The following is an 18155-nucleotide window of genomic DNA, read 5'->3' as shown; positions in this document are numbered from 1 at the left end:
GGTCGCTACGAGTCGGGGCCGACTCGACGGCACATAACAACAACAACAACAACAGTATATTATGCCAATTGAGCTTGATATGCCCAGCAACTATGGTCCCGAGCCCACAGGTTCAACTACTCACTTCCTCTGGGTAGCTGGCTGTGACCAAGAAGTGACTACAACCTTGTCCCTTGTCAGCTCTACTATATACCTGGGAATTCTTACAGATCATACAAACACACTTACAGGACCATTGTCTGCCAACCTATACATGGTCTTGGGTACACTTCCCGCTTCATAGACATACCTAATAGTTCAACCTCTCCGCCCATCTATCCACCCATATGCCCATGTTTGCCTTCATTGACAATGCAGTACTGTATGTGCAAAAGGGTTCAGAGAGTTCAGCATCTTACAGGAAAAAAAAAAAAAAACTATTAAAAACAATGGACATATGGAGAGGGTGGTGTTGGAACTACTGGTTACTCAGCTTGATTGGAGCATAGGATGAATATGGGTGATGAGGCCATTGGATTTGCTTTGGAGATCTATATCTATATGGTGGATGAATTGCAAGGACAGGACTAGACAGGATATATGCTGTCTTCATTAGGTGAGGCTGTCACAATGCTGGCAATTAAATTATACTTGAGATGTGTTTATAAAGTCATGAAATAGATTTTATTTTGACACATATATTACATGAGTGTGGTCCTTTCTAATCAGTAATCTTGGTGAGCTGTGCTTTTACTTACACCAAGTTCCTATAGCTAAGAGAATGTTGGGAACATCAACATCTCTTCTAAAATATATTTGGAACAAGTTACAGTGAAAATCTTACTATCTTACGATCATGCTTTATTTTTGTCTCAGATGATCACTTACCTCATTTACTAGGCTTGGTTCTGAATACTTTTTTCTGTTTGCTAAAATGACACTCACTCTCAAATCCATTCTTACAAAGCTAATACAGGTATGTGCTACTTAATGTAAGTTTGGGCAACATCTGATCACAAACACTTCTAACAGGCCGGGGCACCCAGGTGCCAGGATGCCAGACCCTTGTGTTCAGATTGAGAGAGCTCCACTTCTGTCTGGCTGCTGCATGTGGCCTAGAGAAGCAACCTAGTCTGTGGCTAGTGGGTGGTGGATTTGAATTGCTGACCTTCTGGTTAGCAGACAAGTGCTTATCCACTAGGCCACCAGAGCTCCTTAGATAATGCTTATTTAGAATGAAAAGTTCAGTTGCTAAAAAAAGAAATCACCATTCCGTATGGTCACATAGGGAGCTCTGATAGCACAGTGCCTAAGACATTTTGACTGCTAACCAGAAGCCTGGGGGTTCAAACCCACCTTGGAAGGAAGATTGATTATGGAGGCCCAGCCCAAGCTCCCAGCCCCAGTCCCATTTGGCACCAGCGACTGGGTGGGTCTTGAAAAACTTAACTCATTGCTGTTGAATAGGATTCAACTCATAGTGACCCCTCCTTGGGTTTCCAAGGCAGGAAATCTTTATGGAAGTAGATTGCCTAGTCTTCCTTGCAAGGAGTGGCTGGTGGTTTTGAACCCACCAGTAGCATAGTGCCTAAGGCACTTGACTGCTAACCAGAAGGCTGGCGGTTCAAACCCACCAGCCACTCCTCGGAAGGAAGGTTGGGCAATCCTACTTCCGTAGTGATACTGCCTCAGAAACCCAAGGAGGGGTCGCTATGAGTCAGGGCTGACTCGACGGCAAATAACAACAACAATAACAGTCAAATGCCTTTGGCTCTACACCATTTTTCCCAGTGTGGTCCTGTAGGGTGCCAGTAGGGTGACAGTGGGAAGGTATGTACCCCAAGCACCCCGACCCTGCCTCTTGTGCCCTTGGCCTCCTTGGTCTGCACCACCACCTCCCCAAGCAGGTTCTCATGGCAGTGAGCTGGCCTTCCTTGTGGCTGGTTTAGCAGAGAAGATGGCAATAGCCAGGTGGGATCCAGCCAAGCACTCATTTAAGGTGTCCCCAGTGGGAGCCAGTACGCCTGGGAGCCCCAGAACTCCAGACACAGGTGTTCAAACAACATCCAATTTTACAGAACATACTGTGAATGTTAAGCAATATACATCTGTATGTATTTTTAGATCCCAGATATTCTGAAATTTTGGAGTGCTTAAAAATCATCTAGGGGGCTTGATTAAATAATACATACCAGCTTCACCCTCTGTCGGTCTGAGGTGGGAATCACAAATCTGCAATCTCTAACAAGCATCCTGAAGTTTCTGCTTTGAATGATTCCCAGTCCACAGTTTGAGAAATGCAGCTGTAAGGATATTTGAGAGAAAGGGCAATATATCTTACGGTAGTTACAAAGAAGAAACTCCCAAAATGTTCTGTACAACAGGGAAATCAGCACAGATTTCCTGCCTCAGGACTGTTCTCCTGTCAAACCAAAAAACCAAACTCAGTGCCATCGTCGATTTCAACTCATAGCGATTCCCATTGGGTTCCGAAGGCTATAAATCTTTACAGAAGTAGATTGCCCCATCTTCCTTCCTCAAAGCAGCTGGTGGTTTGAATTGCTGACCTTCTGGTTAGTAGACAAGTGCTTATCCAGTACACCACTGGAGCTCCTTTAAATAATGCTTATTTAGAAGGAAAAGTTCAGTTGTACAAAAAAAAAAAAAAAAAATCATTCCTTATGCATACTGTTGTTGTTATGTGCCATCGAGTCGGACCTGACTTATAATGACCCCTCCTTGGGTTCTGAGGCAGTATCACTACGGAAGTAGATTGCCCAACCTTCCTTCCAAGGAGTGGCTGGTGGGTTTCAACTACCAGCCTTCTGGCTAGCAGTCAAGTGCCTTAGGCACTATACTACCAGAGCTCCTAATGTACTCTAAATTCATCTTATGTGTTTATTTGCTCAGTGGTCTCCTACTCAATGCTTTTCCTCAATTAAGAGAGGTATTCCAAAAATCATTTAAGGATCCACTCAATTGTCTACAGGTTATTACAATTCCTCTGTTTCTTAAAAAGGGTGGGCTTTTTTTCATTTCTGGGAGAAGGGCACTAATTCCCAAAAACAGGCACTGTAGATCCAGTTTCTAAAGTTCATGTCTACAGTTACCAGCTCACCATGATGATAGTTGTCTGGCACATAATCACAGTGGCAAGGAAGCTCTAGAGCCAACCTTCATTCCTGTTGGGATATATTACATGTTCAGTCCCTGCCTGAATCCACATGATCACCTAAATTATTCCTCTATTTTGAATTAGTTTGCCTGATATGAGCAAATATAATCCCCAATCAGAATGCAAGAAGTTCTTGTATTTTTGAGCTGCCTTACTTTTTATTAACGGTCCTCTCACATACATTCATGGGTGTCACTGAAGAGATTCTCATGCATTTTGGAAACTGGAAGCCAGTGCTACAGCTTCTTTGATAAAACAAACCCACATTTCACAGGTGGGTTCCAACTGCCATCAGTAGTTGACATGGAGCCTCACCTAAAGACAAGTTCTTTAAGTCACTGCTGGGTCACAGCATACAAGTTACATTTCTTTAGGCAGGTCCCCTGTCCCCAGGAGCCCTGATACTGGGCAACTCTGTTTTGTATGGATCTGAGGATCCAGTATGATCCAACCTGAAAATGTGATGTTCTTTGATCATTTTGGAGTTATTTAACTTAAAATGAAAATGAAGTTCCTGACTATTTATAGCTTAGTGGAATATAGAGATGTAAAGAGAGAGACTTTGTTTAGACTCCTGCAAGAAAGAAGTTTAGGAAAAGTAAGAGTTTTCTTGACTTTTTTTTCAAACCCCACCTTTATCTCCTTGTTTAACATTAACAAGGACAAGCTGTGTTTCCTTTAAGAGTGACAAAGACAACAAAGGAAGAGAGATTGAGTCAGACAGCTATCAAAACAGTACCGCCAGGGGGAGCAGTGATAGATGGCCAACCAGATCCTTGGTCTTTGCTCTTTCCTACTTCCTCCGGTGGCATAGTGCCTAAGGCATGTGACTGCTAACCAGAAGGCTTTTTCAGTGCTTTTGTTTTATTTTCTAAAAGTTCTTATATGTGGAAGATTTGACCCTCAATTGATCAGACTTTTCTGGGCAGGATCTTATTTAGTATGCCTCAAGACACCATATTTGGACATCCTTGTTTGAGTTTTATGTTAGATATCTCCTTAAGTATTTCACTTCTGCTGCAAGCTTAGAAGGTCCTTGGGTGGCACAAATGGCTTGTGCTTGACTACTAACTTAAAAGTTGGCAGTTCAAACCCACCCAGAGACACTATGGAAGAAAGGACTGGTATTATGCTTTTGTAAAGATCAAAAAAACAAAACAAAAACAAAAACCCACCGTCATTGAGTTGGTTCTGACTGATAGCTACCCTTTAGGACAGAGTAGAACTGCCCCATAAGGTTTCCAAGGTTATAAATCTTCACAGAAGCAGACTTCCTCCTCTTTCTCCTCTGGAGAGGCTGTCAGGTTAAAACCAGCAACCTTTGGGTTAGTAGTTTTTAGTAGTGCTTTAACCACTATGCCACCAGAGTCCTTTTCTAAGTATAGCAACCAAGATAACCATATGGAGCAGTTCTACTCTGTAACACATGGAGTTACTATGAGTTAAAATCAACTTGACAGCAGTGGGTTTGGTTTGCAAGGGGAGAACCCCCCACACCTTTCCACTGTTACTCTTATGAGATCATTACTTCATGAAACAATAAAAGAGCTGAGCACTGAGCCTTGACCATAATAAGTATACTATATATTTTGATGATTGATTAATGAACTAGAAGCAATCTTTTTTCTTGTTAAGAGATAATTAAATCTAACTTTTATTAAATACTTTACCTGCATACCAGAAATTGGTGGTAGGCTCTGTCTACCTATCTGTCAATCTAGGAAGTTAGATTAATTACTCTTCCCTTTTTGGGGGAAGATAGAAAAAGAGAACTAGGTTGGGATTTACATCAAGATTTTACAAACTTGTGTTTGGATACAAAGATAGAAATAAGAATATCCTTACAGAGAATCAAGGAGCCATGATGATACAGTGGTTATGTGCTTGGCTGCTAACCAAAACGTCAGTGGTTTGAACCCACCAGCCAGTGGCAGTCTACTTCCATAAAGATTTACAGCCTTGGAAACCTTCTCAGGCAGTTCTACTCCATCCTATGGGGGTCACTATGAGTCAGAATTAACTCAAAGACAATGGGTTTGTTTTTTTGTTTTGTTAGAGAGAATCATTTCAAAATTTGGAATACTGGCTCTCAAAGAAGAGAGAAGTCTTGCCCATTATTTATTGGGTACCTCCATGGACTTTTCTATTTTTAAATTATTTCATGGTGTGTTGTTGTTGTAGTCACATAACTTCAGTAACATAAAAATAATAAAGAATTTTGAAAGGCAATAGAATTATATGAAAGGCAAAATGTTGCATTCCTGTTAAAAGCTTAACAGCATGTAGCATAATAATAAAGAGGAAATCTGATAACAAGGTCTCTTTTCACACATTGTGCTTCCATTAATGATATTATTTAGATCTTCCTTCATACGTGACATTGTGCAGATTTCAAACCCTGAAGATAAAGAGTTATAAATGCCTCTTCTTGGTTCAGTGCTCTTCAAGTGTAAAATTCACAGAACAATAAACATATTTAGAAGTGGCTAGATGATTAGTTTTATGCTGGTTGGGTTTGTCTAGGCAGGACTGTGAGTGTGCTCCTCAGGGACCTGGCTTCCCCTTTCCGTACCTCTCCTCCTAATTTGTAGTGATCTACTGCCAACTGTGATCCTTGCATCCTTTGGAGGGTGTAGGTAAATCAGCAGACAACCCAGGACCTTGAAATCCTACCACTTTGTCTACCTGTGAGCCCTGCTGAGAAGTCATTTTCCTTAAAAAACTGCCTATTTGTAGGCAAAATGACTGCAAATGAAACAGCTGCCAGCAAGTATTGTATACTTGTAAATAAACATTAACTTTCTGTCTTAGCTGTAACTATCAACAAAGGTTCATAACTTAATGTGGCTCTACTTTATTTCAAATGTACCTGCGGTAATATTAGAAAAACAAAAGCTGACCATGAGAATTCTGTTAATTTCTCACCAACTCCAACACAATAAACATAAGACAACAAACTTTCAATGAATGTGGATTATAATATATATGATAAAAATCCAATGTGGTAACCCCAAGACTAACGCAGTGATTGAAAAATATTTTCTGGAATGTTTGTGATTTTTGCATCAAGTCATACATCTTGTCCTCTCTATCTTATGCCTCTGGAGTCAAATTAATTTCAGCCAATTAACCTTTTGGTGAAAAAAATAACAATATTAGGATATTGGTTTTATTTAGAAAAAGACCAAATTAAATATATTTTTGTTTTTTTAATCTAGATGCTCTTCATTTTTATTATAAAGGAGCAATGAGACAATTAGTTGAAGATTGAAATAAATGCTTATATTTTATTCATGCTAGATATACTTGTTTTGTCCTTCAAAATGAAGCTTTATAATCTCTTTATAAATTTCTTAATATTAAAATAAGCATCACTTTGCTTCCTTTGAAAATTACTTTTATTCATCAATTTGGGTTGGATGGAGAATGAGCCTGATGATTAGAGAAATGTGATGTTTCTAGATCATTCCTAGCCAAGAGAGTAGAATGTGTTGGTTAACTCTGTAGCTTTGTGGATCTTTGACTTGGGGGAATAAAGGCTGTTATAAAATTCCACCAGGACTCTAGCTCTATTTATTTGAATAACATTTTTATATAACTGATTTGAATTCAAATGCATTATTAATATTTTTCTTCTTTTTAATATAGGTGGAAAACAGACCAAAATATTATGGAAGAGAGTATGTATTATGCTATTCTTTGTTTTAATAATTTAATAAGTAGTTACTTCATCTGTCATTTAAAATTAAATATTAAAAATTCTCTAATATATGACCTTCATCAAATGTCCATTATGTGAGAATTTTAACAATAAGAATAAATGCAATCAGACTCCTTTGTATTGAATTTTCTTTATAATATTCAGGTGGTTGGTTTCCATTCATGTAGGAGGGAAAATGTCTCATACCACAGTTCTCAACAAAAGCAGCTACTGAGTGCTTGAAAAGTGTTTGAAATGTAAGGCAGCATTTTCCATAGTTGAGGCTGTGTTAGTGTTTTATTATACTTTCCACCTAAAAATGATATAAATGCTTTTCAGAATGTCAAAGATTGTAAAGTTTACCTAAATTTCTGACTTTACCTCAGTAAACACAGTACTCAGGAATGACGTCCCGTTTTTATGCAGTTCCAGAAAACCAGAATGATGATTTACCTTGACTTGGCTATATTAGCCAAATTACCTTAGTACCATAGTTATTATTTCTCCCATTTTCCTCTTAAATTCAACTCTAGTTTTGTTTTACCTCCTCAGAAATCAACTACAAAGCAAATATGCATGACCTATAAAAATAATTCACAATTTAAGAGTATGGCATGTTTAGACCATTGAAGAATGATTCACAGAAGGGTGGCAGAACCTTCTAGAGGGAGAGTAAATGCACTTTCCTTTCCTCATCCAACCTGAAGGCATTATGAGACAACATCTATTTTCAGTACACTTCCCAAGCTCTCCTGGCCAATCCAAAACCTTCTTCCTTTTATTTCTTATTCCCTTACTCATCAGAGGAGCTGTGGTGGTGTAGTGTGTAGTGCCTAAAGCATTTGGCTGCTAACCAGAAGGTTGGTGGTTCAAACCCACCACCCACTCCTTGTAAAGAAGACTGGGCAATCTACTTCCATAGAGATACTGCCCAAGGAAGGGTCACTAAGAGTCGGAACCGACTCCACAGTACTGAGTTTGGGTTTTTTGGGGGTTTTCTTTTTAGTTTTACTCATCAGCCTCATCTTTGTGATTAACAGCCCTCTTTCTTGTCCCAGCCAGCAGCTCCTTCCTAACTGTCATGGCTCTGTTTCTAGACCTTCCTTCTGGGCCTTGGAAACTCAGCTAGAGCCTCTAGAATGCCTGCATTGGAATGCTAACCCACTGCTATGAGTTGATCTGACTCATAGCAACCCCCACTGGGTTTCCAAGCCTATAAATCTTTACAGAAGTAGATTGCCTCATCTTCCTCCCATGTAGCAGCTGGTAGGTCTGAACTGCTGACCTTTTGGGCAGCAGCCAAATGTCTTACCCACTATGCCATCAGAGCTTCTTGCATTACAACACAGGCCACCTCTTTGATGTCTAGGCTTCACTATCATATGACTTTTGTCCATTAACATACTGATTTGGAGTTTGGTAACAGCATAATAAATAAAATGGGGGAAATGAAAACCCATCATATACTTCTCAAATGGACCATTTTTGTACATGAATCCCGAAAGCAATTCTATTTATTGTACATTTTCTTTTTTGCATTAAAGTTTTCTTGAATAAACCTTTCAATTTGCATCTTCCAACCCCCAAACCATGTAAAATATGGAGTCAGAGGAGACATTTTCTTAACCATCAAAAAGGAACAATTTGTTTCAGGGGGAAACTACCTTAAAATCTCCAGCTTTCTTTTTTATTTTTTAAATAAAGAGTTTTCTTTCCGTTCTGTTCTACCCAAAAAGTAATACATGCTAGATTCAGGAAATGCATGTGCTTATTTTTGTTTCTTTGAAGAAATCATAAGGAGATGTTGATAATGAATACCTGTAAGGGCAAGAATTGTTTCGTACTGTTTACGTTTTTACTATTTCTTTTGTACCTTTCAACTTTGGAATTTTGCGTTCTCCCACTGTGTATATGTTTTACTTTTATTTTTTTAAAGTTTAATAAGAAAATACATAATAATTAGGGAAAATTAGGAAAGATAGGATATGGAGGAGGGAAGCCCAGCCATAGTCCCACTATGAAATAGAGTCATCCATAACGTCTTCCCTTTGTCTATGTCCTTTTGATTTTTGGTCTGTGCATGCTTCCTTTTTACAAAGTTGTTATCGTAAGATACATCCATCTTAGATATTTAGACTTTTTGAAACCATACATTAAGAGGGCAATGTCACACCAACTAGGTCTTCAAGTGCACAAAATTAATTTTCTTCTTTTGTACAATTAACTTTAATGTAATTCTTGATCCTCTATTTCTGTTTTTGGCTATTGTTTAACATTGCCAATGCAAGGAATTTAAAACTTAGCCACTTTTCAGGTTAACTGCATGTTTGGGTTTCTCCTCCACTTTCCCCTGACCACTAACCAAGGAGTGAGCTGGGGCAGTGGCATCAGGTCCTGTGTGTCTCCCTGACCTCTGAGAAGTGTGCCTTGTCCAGCTTTCACCTTGCTGTGGTCTCCCCCTGCTTGCCCTGGCCTGGCCCACAGTCAGGTTGTATCCTATTCATCCCAACCCCAAACTGCTTCTGCCACCAGCTTTTACCCTTTCTGCCGTCTGAGTGAGAACTTTCTGAAGTCCTCCGTGCTCCCCACTCCCACCCTGTGTCTCTCCTACCACACACGCGTACACACGCACACACACACACACACACACACATACTCTTTCTCACACTCATACACTCACATTTACATATTCACAAACTCACACTCTTACACACTCACATTCACAGAAAATCATTGCTCCAAGACCCCCAGGCTTTTGCTTTCAATATTTAAAATAAAATTTGAGAAGCCAGAGAACCCCTTTCTCCCAAGCTACCACTCACTGTCTTAGAATTGCAAAAGCCACATTTGGAATTCAAAGCCACAGCTTTTTCTGGCCTCCTTTCTCTAAGATAAAAAAAATCAGCTTCCAAGATCTGTTTTTAAAGCTCGAAGGGAATTAGAAAATAAATATTATGATGTGTGTATTTGTTCAAAATACCATCCTGCTACGTTTCTCCTCTAACCTAATCTTTGCATTCCTGGGAGAGAGGAAACATCTTTTGACTAGCAGACCATTCATCCCTCCTCCTCTTTCTGAGAAGATAAAGAAGTTATTTTTTTTGTCCAGAAAATATTTTCCTAATTTATTCTCCAAATCTCTCCAAAGTTGTATGGGTAATCCTAGAAAAGAGGTGGTGTTCCTGCTCTCAGAAGGCAGTGCGCTGGCCTCAGCCACCAGCCCAGCTCCTCCACCTCCCTGTGAAGCACTCATTGACTGCATCTCCAGGAACAGGGCTGGGCCATTGTCCTTGCTTGGAGGCAACAGGGAAAGTGAACTGGTTCCCCTGACCCAAACTCCCACCTCACCTTCTTTCTCTCTCAAATCCTTGCCCACTCTGGAGGCCTCAGCCATCCCCCTCCCACGTAAAATGGCTGTGGCCCAAGCCCAGGATCCCACAGGATATGGCATGTTTTCCACATGCACATGTGTTACTTTTATTGGAGAAAAAGAAAATAAACCATACCTTGAAAAATGGATATATCCCTAAGCTATTGCTCTCAAAATTTAAATAAATGGAAGAATGTTGATTATTACTGTTATTATTATTCTTTCTGGAGAATGGGCCTCTTAAAGGCCTGCTCCTTAAATACAAAAAAGAAGAAAACCAAAGAAACCCTAACGCACTGCTGTGGAGTCAGATCCAACTCATAGTGACCCCTCCTTGGGTTTCTGAGGTGGTATCCCTGCAGAAGTTGAGTGCCCAATCTTCTTTCCAAGGAGTGGCTGGTGGGTTTGAACTGCTCGTCTTCTGGTTAGCAATCACATGCCTTAGGCACTACACCACCAGAGCTCCTTAAATAAGCAGGTTGATAATCAATAGATGTTCATTTGTAATCAGGATAATACCTAGTTCTCTGTGTTTGAGCTGAAAGCTAAATTGGTAATTGCTCTTTTGTTTGACAAAAGGAGCCATTACCTGGCTTTTTGTATCGACCTTAATTTTCAGAATGAGGACAGAGACAATAACCGAAAGCGAGGTGGACAGGCCATTCTTCCTTTCGGTTTACCTATTTGAACACTTGTTATCTGTTTAGGAGCATGTTGAGAGGAGGTTCCACAGCCATATTCAAGACATGCAGAAGTCTCCCCCTCTTCATCCTATGGGGAGGCTGTAGATGCTGCATGGCCCCACCACTCACTTTGGCCTAGCTTTGTATAGTCCATACTTTTGAGAGACTGAATACACAAATGAGAGTGGCCAGACCATACATGACAATAGAACTCTGACCCACAACCTCTGCAGTAACTAGGCCAGGAAGCCAAACTACAACCTCAGTAGCAATTGGCCCCAAACAGCCATGACTCCATCAATGATTGCCAGCTTCTCTAAATTTTGTGCTCACTTCCAATTTAAGACTGACCAGAACACAAGTAAATTCCCCTAACCAACCACATGAGGTGCTCTGCTTCTAGTTAACTCACCTCCAGCTTCCCCATGCCAGCAGCCCCCAATCAGAGCACACCTGAACCTTCCTTTTCTCCCTGGAAAGCTTTCCCATTCCCCTGCCTGCCCTTGAAGAAAATCTCAAGCTCACAGCCATTGAGTTGATTCCAACTTTGGGTTTCCCAGGTGGTAAATCTTTACGAAAGCAGATTGCCCCATCTTTCTTTCATGGAGTGGCTGGTGGGTTTGAACCACCAACCTACTGATTAGCAGTCAGATGGCTTAAGCACCATGCCACCAGAACTCCTTGCCTACCCTTGAGTCTCTGCCAAATGCAAGTGATGGTGGCCAACTCCCTTCCTCCTGAATGTATAGACTTTGCTATTCTCATATGAGTGTCTTTTTTCTTTATCTCCACACTTGTTTGTTAAGAGAATCGTGGTCTTATCTCCCCTTAGGTTCCATGGGATCATCTCTCGGGAGCAGGCTGACGAGCTTCTCAGAGGTGTGGAGGGTGCATACATTCTTAGAGAAAGCCAGAGACAGCCAGGATGCTATACCTTAGCGCTTCGGTGAGCTAGCTTTCATTCATTATCTTAATTGCTTTACTGGTGACTTTATTTTTTTTATTTTCACTTTGTTTGCATAGCGCCACCATCATATCAGGGGCTGTATATATATCCTCGGGAGCTCTGGTAGCGTAGTGGCTACGGCACTTGACTGCTAACCAGAAGGCTGGCAGTTCAAATCCACCAGCCACTCCTCGGAAGGAAGATGGGGCAATCTACTTCCGTAGTGATACTGCCTCGGAAACCCAAGGAGGGGTCGCTATGAGTCGGGTCCGACTCGACGGCAAACAACAACAAATATATATCCTCACCAACTGATGTCTGTGTGGATGAGGCTGTGTTGATGGACACAGAAAACTGGAGAATTAGCTGGGAAGTTGGTATTCCTGTTAACCTCCTCTGCCTAAAACATGGAGTTAGTTGAGGGAGACACATCTCTGGTTCAGTTAGTTCACAGCAGTCTTGTTGAAGTTCCTCGCCTTATGTTGTGTGTGCCTGGAAAGATGAACAGGGCTCCTCTTAGGAGCCCTTTGTCCCAAAGAACTTGGAATGGAAGTCATGATGGTCCTTGCCAGTGAGCCATCATCATTGCAGGGCCTGCTCAAGCCTTTTAGCACAGAATCAGAAGTATAGGCAATCACAGTACCCAAAAGCATTTACTGTGCTTCCCTAACATTGATCAAACCTTAAGAAACCAAATGTACTACCATTGAGTCAATTCTGACTCGTAGAGACGCCCACTGGGTTTCCCAAGCTGTAAATCTTTACAGAAATAGATTGCCTCATCTTCCTCCTATGGAGCAGCTGGTGGGTTTCAATCTGACCTTCTGGTTGGCAGCCAAATGCCTTACCCACTACACCACCAGCACTCCTTTAACCTTGATCAATTGTGTTAATTTCATTTGATCCTCACAGCAGTCTTATAGGGTTTGGGGAAGATAGCCAATTTCAGAATTGAATAATCTTCCAAAAGTTCATTGGGGAACTCTTTGTAATTGGGAAGACTTTTCTCCATAGAAGGAATGATGTAAATGGAAACTTCCCAGGCCAACCCCTAAAGATATATTCAGTGCACTATCTCAATACCTGGATTGTAGGAAGATACTTTCCAGGTTGCAATTGGACATGCATGGAACACATATTACAAGATATAATTATGTATCTCAAAAGCTAACCAGTGCTCTAAGTATGCAAAGCATTTTCCTATCTTCCAGTGCCCCAGGAGCGGGAGCTGGCAGTCCCAGCAGGGAACCATGCAGGGCTGTGGGTTACAGGAGCAGGGTGAAGAGGGGAGAGCCAACACCTAAAGGGAGGGTTAGGTTAGGTTGCTAAGACTCAAAGGATGACCCAAGCGGGGAGCTTTGTACAGCTTCTCCCACTGCACCCCTGGAGCTGCACTAGTTGGGTGGAGATGTGGGGTGCTCTGCTGGTGATCAAAGAGGCAATAATAAAGGGACATCAGAGACAGTGGTGACAGCATCACTTGCAGAGATACTTGCCAGCTACAAGGCAGAGGCAGAGGGGCGTGGCTAGTCCCTATTAAGGAGGTTTGTAAGCAAGATGTTTGTAAGTCAGATTCTACCCTTCTAGCTTGTCTCATTTCACAAATGAGAATGATAATGACCCAATGGCCTTAGGGATTTCTAGGGTCAAATAATCATTATCAAATAACTATCGGACTGCCCAGAGTCCAATCCCATCTCTGCCTTTTTCCAGGAGTATAACCTGAAGCAGGTACCCTCATGTCTTCAAACCTGAGTCTCCCCAGCTATAAAACAGGGATAATAATTGTCCCCCTCTCAAAGGATATCTAGGATAAATAAATGAAAAATAAATATAAAAACAGCATGTAAAGTGCTTGGCCCAGTGCCTGGCACCCAGGACTGCTACTTGTTATTGTTATTAACAGTTATTATTTTGAACACTGTCACAATCTCTCCTTCTTTCTGGAGCAGGTTTGGGAACCAGACCTTGAACTACAGGCTCTTCTACGATGGGAAACACTTTGTGGGAGAGAAGAGGTTTGAATCTATTCATGATCTGGTAACCGACGGCTTGATAACATTGTACATAGAAACAAAGGCTTCTGAATACATTTCAAAAATGACAACCAACCCTATTTATGAACACATTGGATATGCCACTTTACTCAGAGAAAAAGTGTCCAGAAGGCTGAGCAGGTCTAAAAACGAATCAAGAAAAGCAAGTGTCGCAAATGAAGAACACACAGCGGTGGAAAAGGTAAGCCGCATGCGTGCAGGAAACTGTCTTTCTGGGTTTGGCTCATGGTTGATAACTGTGTGATTAATTATGTATGTGATTTGCTGCAATGTTGCAGAAGACGCACCCAAAGAAACCTAGGATTTTAGTGCTAAAACAGACATTAGGATTTTACAGATGAAGAAACTGAGGCCCAGAAATGTGCCATGATTTGCTCAAAGTCATCCAGTCAGATGGTAGCAGAACCAGGACTTCAACAAGTAATTACCCTGATATTTAAGGTTTGATTTGGAGTGTTTTTTGGGAAAAGTCCATTCATATTTTAGGATGAAAAGAGTCACTGGCCATTAATTACCATTTGAAGTGCTAGTGGCTCCATCTACAGTTCCACCTAACTAGCCAAATAGAGGGATTTGTTCTGGCTTCTTTTAAGACTAGGTGACTGTCCAAGATTCCATCGGTCAGCCATCTTTTGAACGTAGTCTTAGATAATGGATTCTGCTGACAGATAAAGGCGCTTTGGTGGTGATAATGGCCTAATGGATGGTGGGGGAGATATCTGGAAAGCTTAAGAGGACATGCTGCCCTTTGGCTCCAGATGAAGAGTGATTATGCCTCACTGAGGATTAGAGAATCCATAAGTGGTTAGTATGGGAGATGGAAGGGTTACTGCAGGACACAGTGACAGAGGTCTGATTTTCCTTTCCAGTAAGTTGCTGATTATTTGAAGGGCACCCCTACAATTTGCCAGCAGATTTTTTTGGATGTGCCCCTTTAGGAACCATCTGCTTTGCCTGATCATATCTGTTTTCTACTAAAAGAAAGTGACAGCCAACCACACCATTCAGCCCCTACTGAGCCTTGCTGAGCCCCAGCTTCTACAGCAAGCTGGAACCAGGGACAGATATAAATAATCAGGCAGAATGGCCAGGACTGCTTCTTGTGGTGGTTGCTCATCCTTAATTAAGTGGGGATCCATCCACCCATCCATTATTAGTGGAAAAGCAAAGGAACCTGAAGTTGACTGACTTACATGTCATCAGTAGTGGGCAGGGGCAGAACACCCAATAAGCAAAGTAAGCATGGGCTTACTTGTGCTTACTTACTAATCTCCAGTGAGCGGGTTCACATTCTGCTCACAGATATGATTGACATCTGTCTCTCTCCCAACCCCATAGCACCTTCCTACAGAATCAAAGCCTCTTTCCAAACTTACAGTCCCCAATGGGGACAGAGTACCCAGTAATCAAAGTAAGCATGGGCTGACTTGTGCTTATTTACTGATCTGTAGTGAACAATTTCACATGGGTTTTACGGATTAGAAAATAAGCACAAGTCAGCCTGTGCTTACCTTGCTTATTGGGTAATCTGCCCCTGGGTAGAGATAAACTGAACCGCACTCAAGTGGGGAAAAGGCAGGCAATGTGGTCCTCTTGGCAGAGAGGGAGATGATCTTAATTGATTTGCTAATTGCGCTTTAGAGCCTGGAAGAACCTACCCCAGAATCACATCAGTTGAGCAGCTGGTCCATGAAAAAATAATTTGCCATTTTCTTTTTATAACTCCAGTGGCTCTGAGCACCTGTGTATTCTTTTTCAAATAATTGATTTGGGGAATGGTGGGGATTCTGATTATTTACATTTGAACAGCAGAGAGAGAGAGAGAACTTGCATCCTGACTTTCCAGAGGTTGTTCAGGTCCAGACGAAAGTCATTCCTTAGTCTGTTTGCAAAAGCTGTTCAAAAGTAATTTAGAATAGAAAATCTGGAAGCTGACCTTCCCAGCCATGACAAATCAGAAGATGAATTGTAAAATAAATCTCTGAAATGGTGTTTATATTTTCGAATCAGGGAGCAGTGCCACCAAAAAGGCAATCTGTTACAAAGCGCAGGCTACATAATAGAACATTTCAAGGAAAAAAGGTGAGTTAGAAAGAGTGTCTCGTCTGTGTACGGAATGAGAGTTTAGATCCTGGGTCTCCGAACTGATGTTTCTCTATCCTTGTCTTCCCCCAGGGGGAGGTTCAGACAATAGAAACAGATACTTCTGCATGATATTCCTCAAAGGAAATTTGTGAAATGGAATGTATGCTTTCCTCTAGGTCATTTTATCTATCAAGTAAAATTAAATTTTAGAGGAAATTTATGAGCAGATTAATAGTCACTTTGAAGGAATCACTCAGGACATTGTTCCCTTTTTGGAAAAGGTAAATACATAAAATACTGTGGGATGAAGTCCAAGCCCAGTGAAGGGTTTGATGGACAGGTGTTGGTGGTGTGAGTTTTCGTGGACACTAATGATAGGATATTTTGCTTTCCTGGGGGAGACTGAGCTCTGGGCCTGTTCCCTTGCTGGTGGCCACTCATTTTGTTACTAGGTTTGTTAAGTAACTTGGTACAAATCCATCCATTTCCTTCTGACCCGTACTAACAAGTGGAATTATAAAAAGTCTGAGTCTTGGCAGAGATTCTGTTTCCCTTTAGGACAGGTCAGTGGACTGTTGTCATGGAGGCAGGGACTAAAAAGAAGTGGAGAAACTTGAATGGAATGACTGAGAATTGCTGGGAGCACCTGTCTGCTTCTGTAATGGTGCATCTGGAAGGTTTTAATGAGTGAAATGGATAGGTTTCCTACTATTTTTCTAATCCAGACCAAACAGCATTTTATTTTCCCATGCACTTAAATTTTGTTCACACTTTTGATTTATTGATTTATTGATCATTCTAGATGAGTCCAGAGAGACTGTATTACCTTTAAATCCAAGAATATTAATAGTGTTAAGTGGCAAAAAGATACTATCTACGCCATCAGATATGAGTGGTTTCCAGATTTACCTCCTGTCAGGACTGTGAGCAGTGAACTTGATTTTAATAACTGTAGATGAGGTGGGAGATGGAAAGGGTGACAAAGAATAATAATAATAATAGTTGTGGTAGTTTAGCCAATAGCAATCTGTTTCCTTTCTGATTATTCATTTAATTGATTTAAAAAATATTATGATGCACTATGGGGTGCATTTAATTAAAATAGTCATGCTCAGTGTCATTTCTTTCTTCTTCTTTTTTTTTTAATTGTGATTTGGGTGAAAGCTTATAGAGCAAACTCACTTTCCATACAGCAGTTCACATACACTTTGCCTTGTGACATTGACTATAGTTTCCCATAATGCAACAGCTCCCCTCCCACTTCTTCCCATAGTTACCTCTTCCCTGTGTCCTTCCCTCCATGCACTCCTGCTCCCTGAGCTGTGTCCCTGTGCATACACAGCCCTTCTATTCTCCCATGATTGTTCTCACCAAGGAGTTTATCTACCTCAGGTAAATGTTCACCTCATATGCCTGTCAGTGTCATTTCTTTTATGAAACATATTTCAGAATTTATTCCTTAGACAGATTATCTACTGACCTTCAAAAATGGCACTGTAAGCAAAATAAGATAACAACAGCATTTAACGTTGGCACAGACGTTTCTAGTTCATAGAGAGACCTCACATGTGCAAAATGATTTCCAGTTTTATCATCACAACAGCTCTGTGAAGTCCATAGGGCAGGAATTATCCTCCTTATTTTATTGAAAGGATTATAGGGACAGAGTTAGAAGTGAGACTAGGACTTCTTATGTCCACGTTCAAGTTCAGAGGTTTTCAAATCTACTGAGCTGAGGCTAACTCTGCTCTTCACAAATAGCCTTATTGCTTTACGTAAACCCCGTTGGTTTTGTCTGTCCTGATGGATGTGAAAAATCACTCAATATTTGTATGATCTCTTTTTGAAAATTCACTGCTGCTACTAGTTGGAATAAATTTTCATATAAAGTACAACCTACTGCAACCTCAGAAAAGAATAATGACATCCCATATGGGCTGATAGGGAAAGATCTCTGGAATTATGAAAATGAAAAAAGCAACTTGCAGCGTAACATGTATGTATGTTGTTGTTGTTGTTGTTAAGTGCCGTCGAGTCGTTTCCGACTCATAGCGACCCCATGCACAGCAGAACGAAACACTGCCCGATCCTGCGCCAGCCCCACGATCCATGCTATACTCGAGCCCATCATCGCAGCCACTGTATCAATCCATCTTCCTG

General features: G+C 41.0%; 1 protein-coding gene across 1 annotated transcript in view; it reads left to right on the top strand.

Annotated features, from left to right (window-relative positions):
* CHN2 (chimerin 2) overlaps window positions 1-18155 on the top strand; it is a 216190-nt gene that overhangs the window by 24488 nt on the left and 173547 nt on the right. Inside the window, exons 3-5 of the mRNA XM_007945518.2 lie at window positions 6803-6834; window positions 11740-11853; window positions 13806-14091. Coding sequence (XP_007943709.2) covers window positions 6803-6834; window positions 11740-11853; window positions 13806-14091 — 432 coding nt within the window. The remainder of the gene's footprint in view (window positions 1-6802; window positions 6835-11739; window positions 11854-13805; window positions 14092-18155) is intronic.

This window comes from Orycteropus afer, unplaced genomic scaffold (genome assembly GCF_000298275.1).
Source record: "Orycteropus afer afer isolate SDZICR_OR568_19922 unplaced genomic scaffold, OryAfe1.0 scaffold00008, whole genome shotgun sequence".
NCBI classification, from domain to species: Eukaryota; Metazoa; Chordata; class Mammalia; order Tubulidentata; family Orycteropodidae; genus Orycteropus; species Orycteropus afer.
The sequence above is the reverse complement of the archived record's forward strand: the minus strand, read 5'-3'. Positions and strand labels throughout refer to the sequence as shown.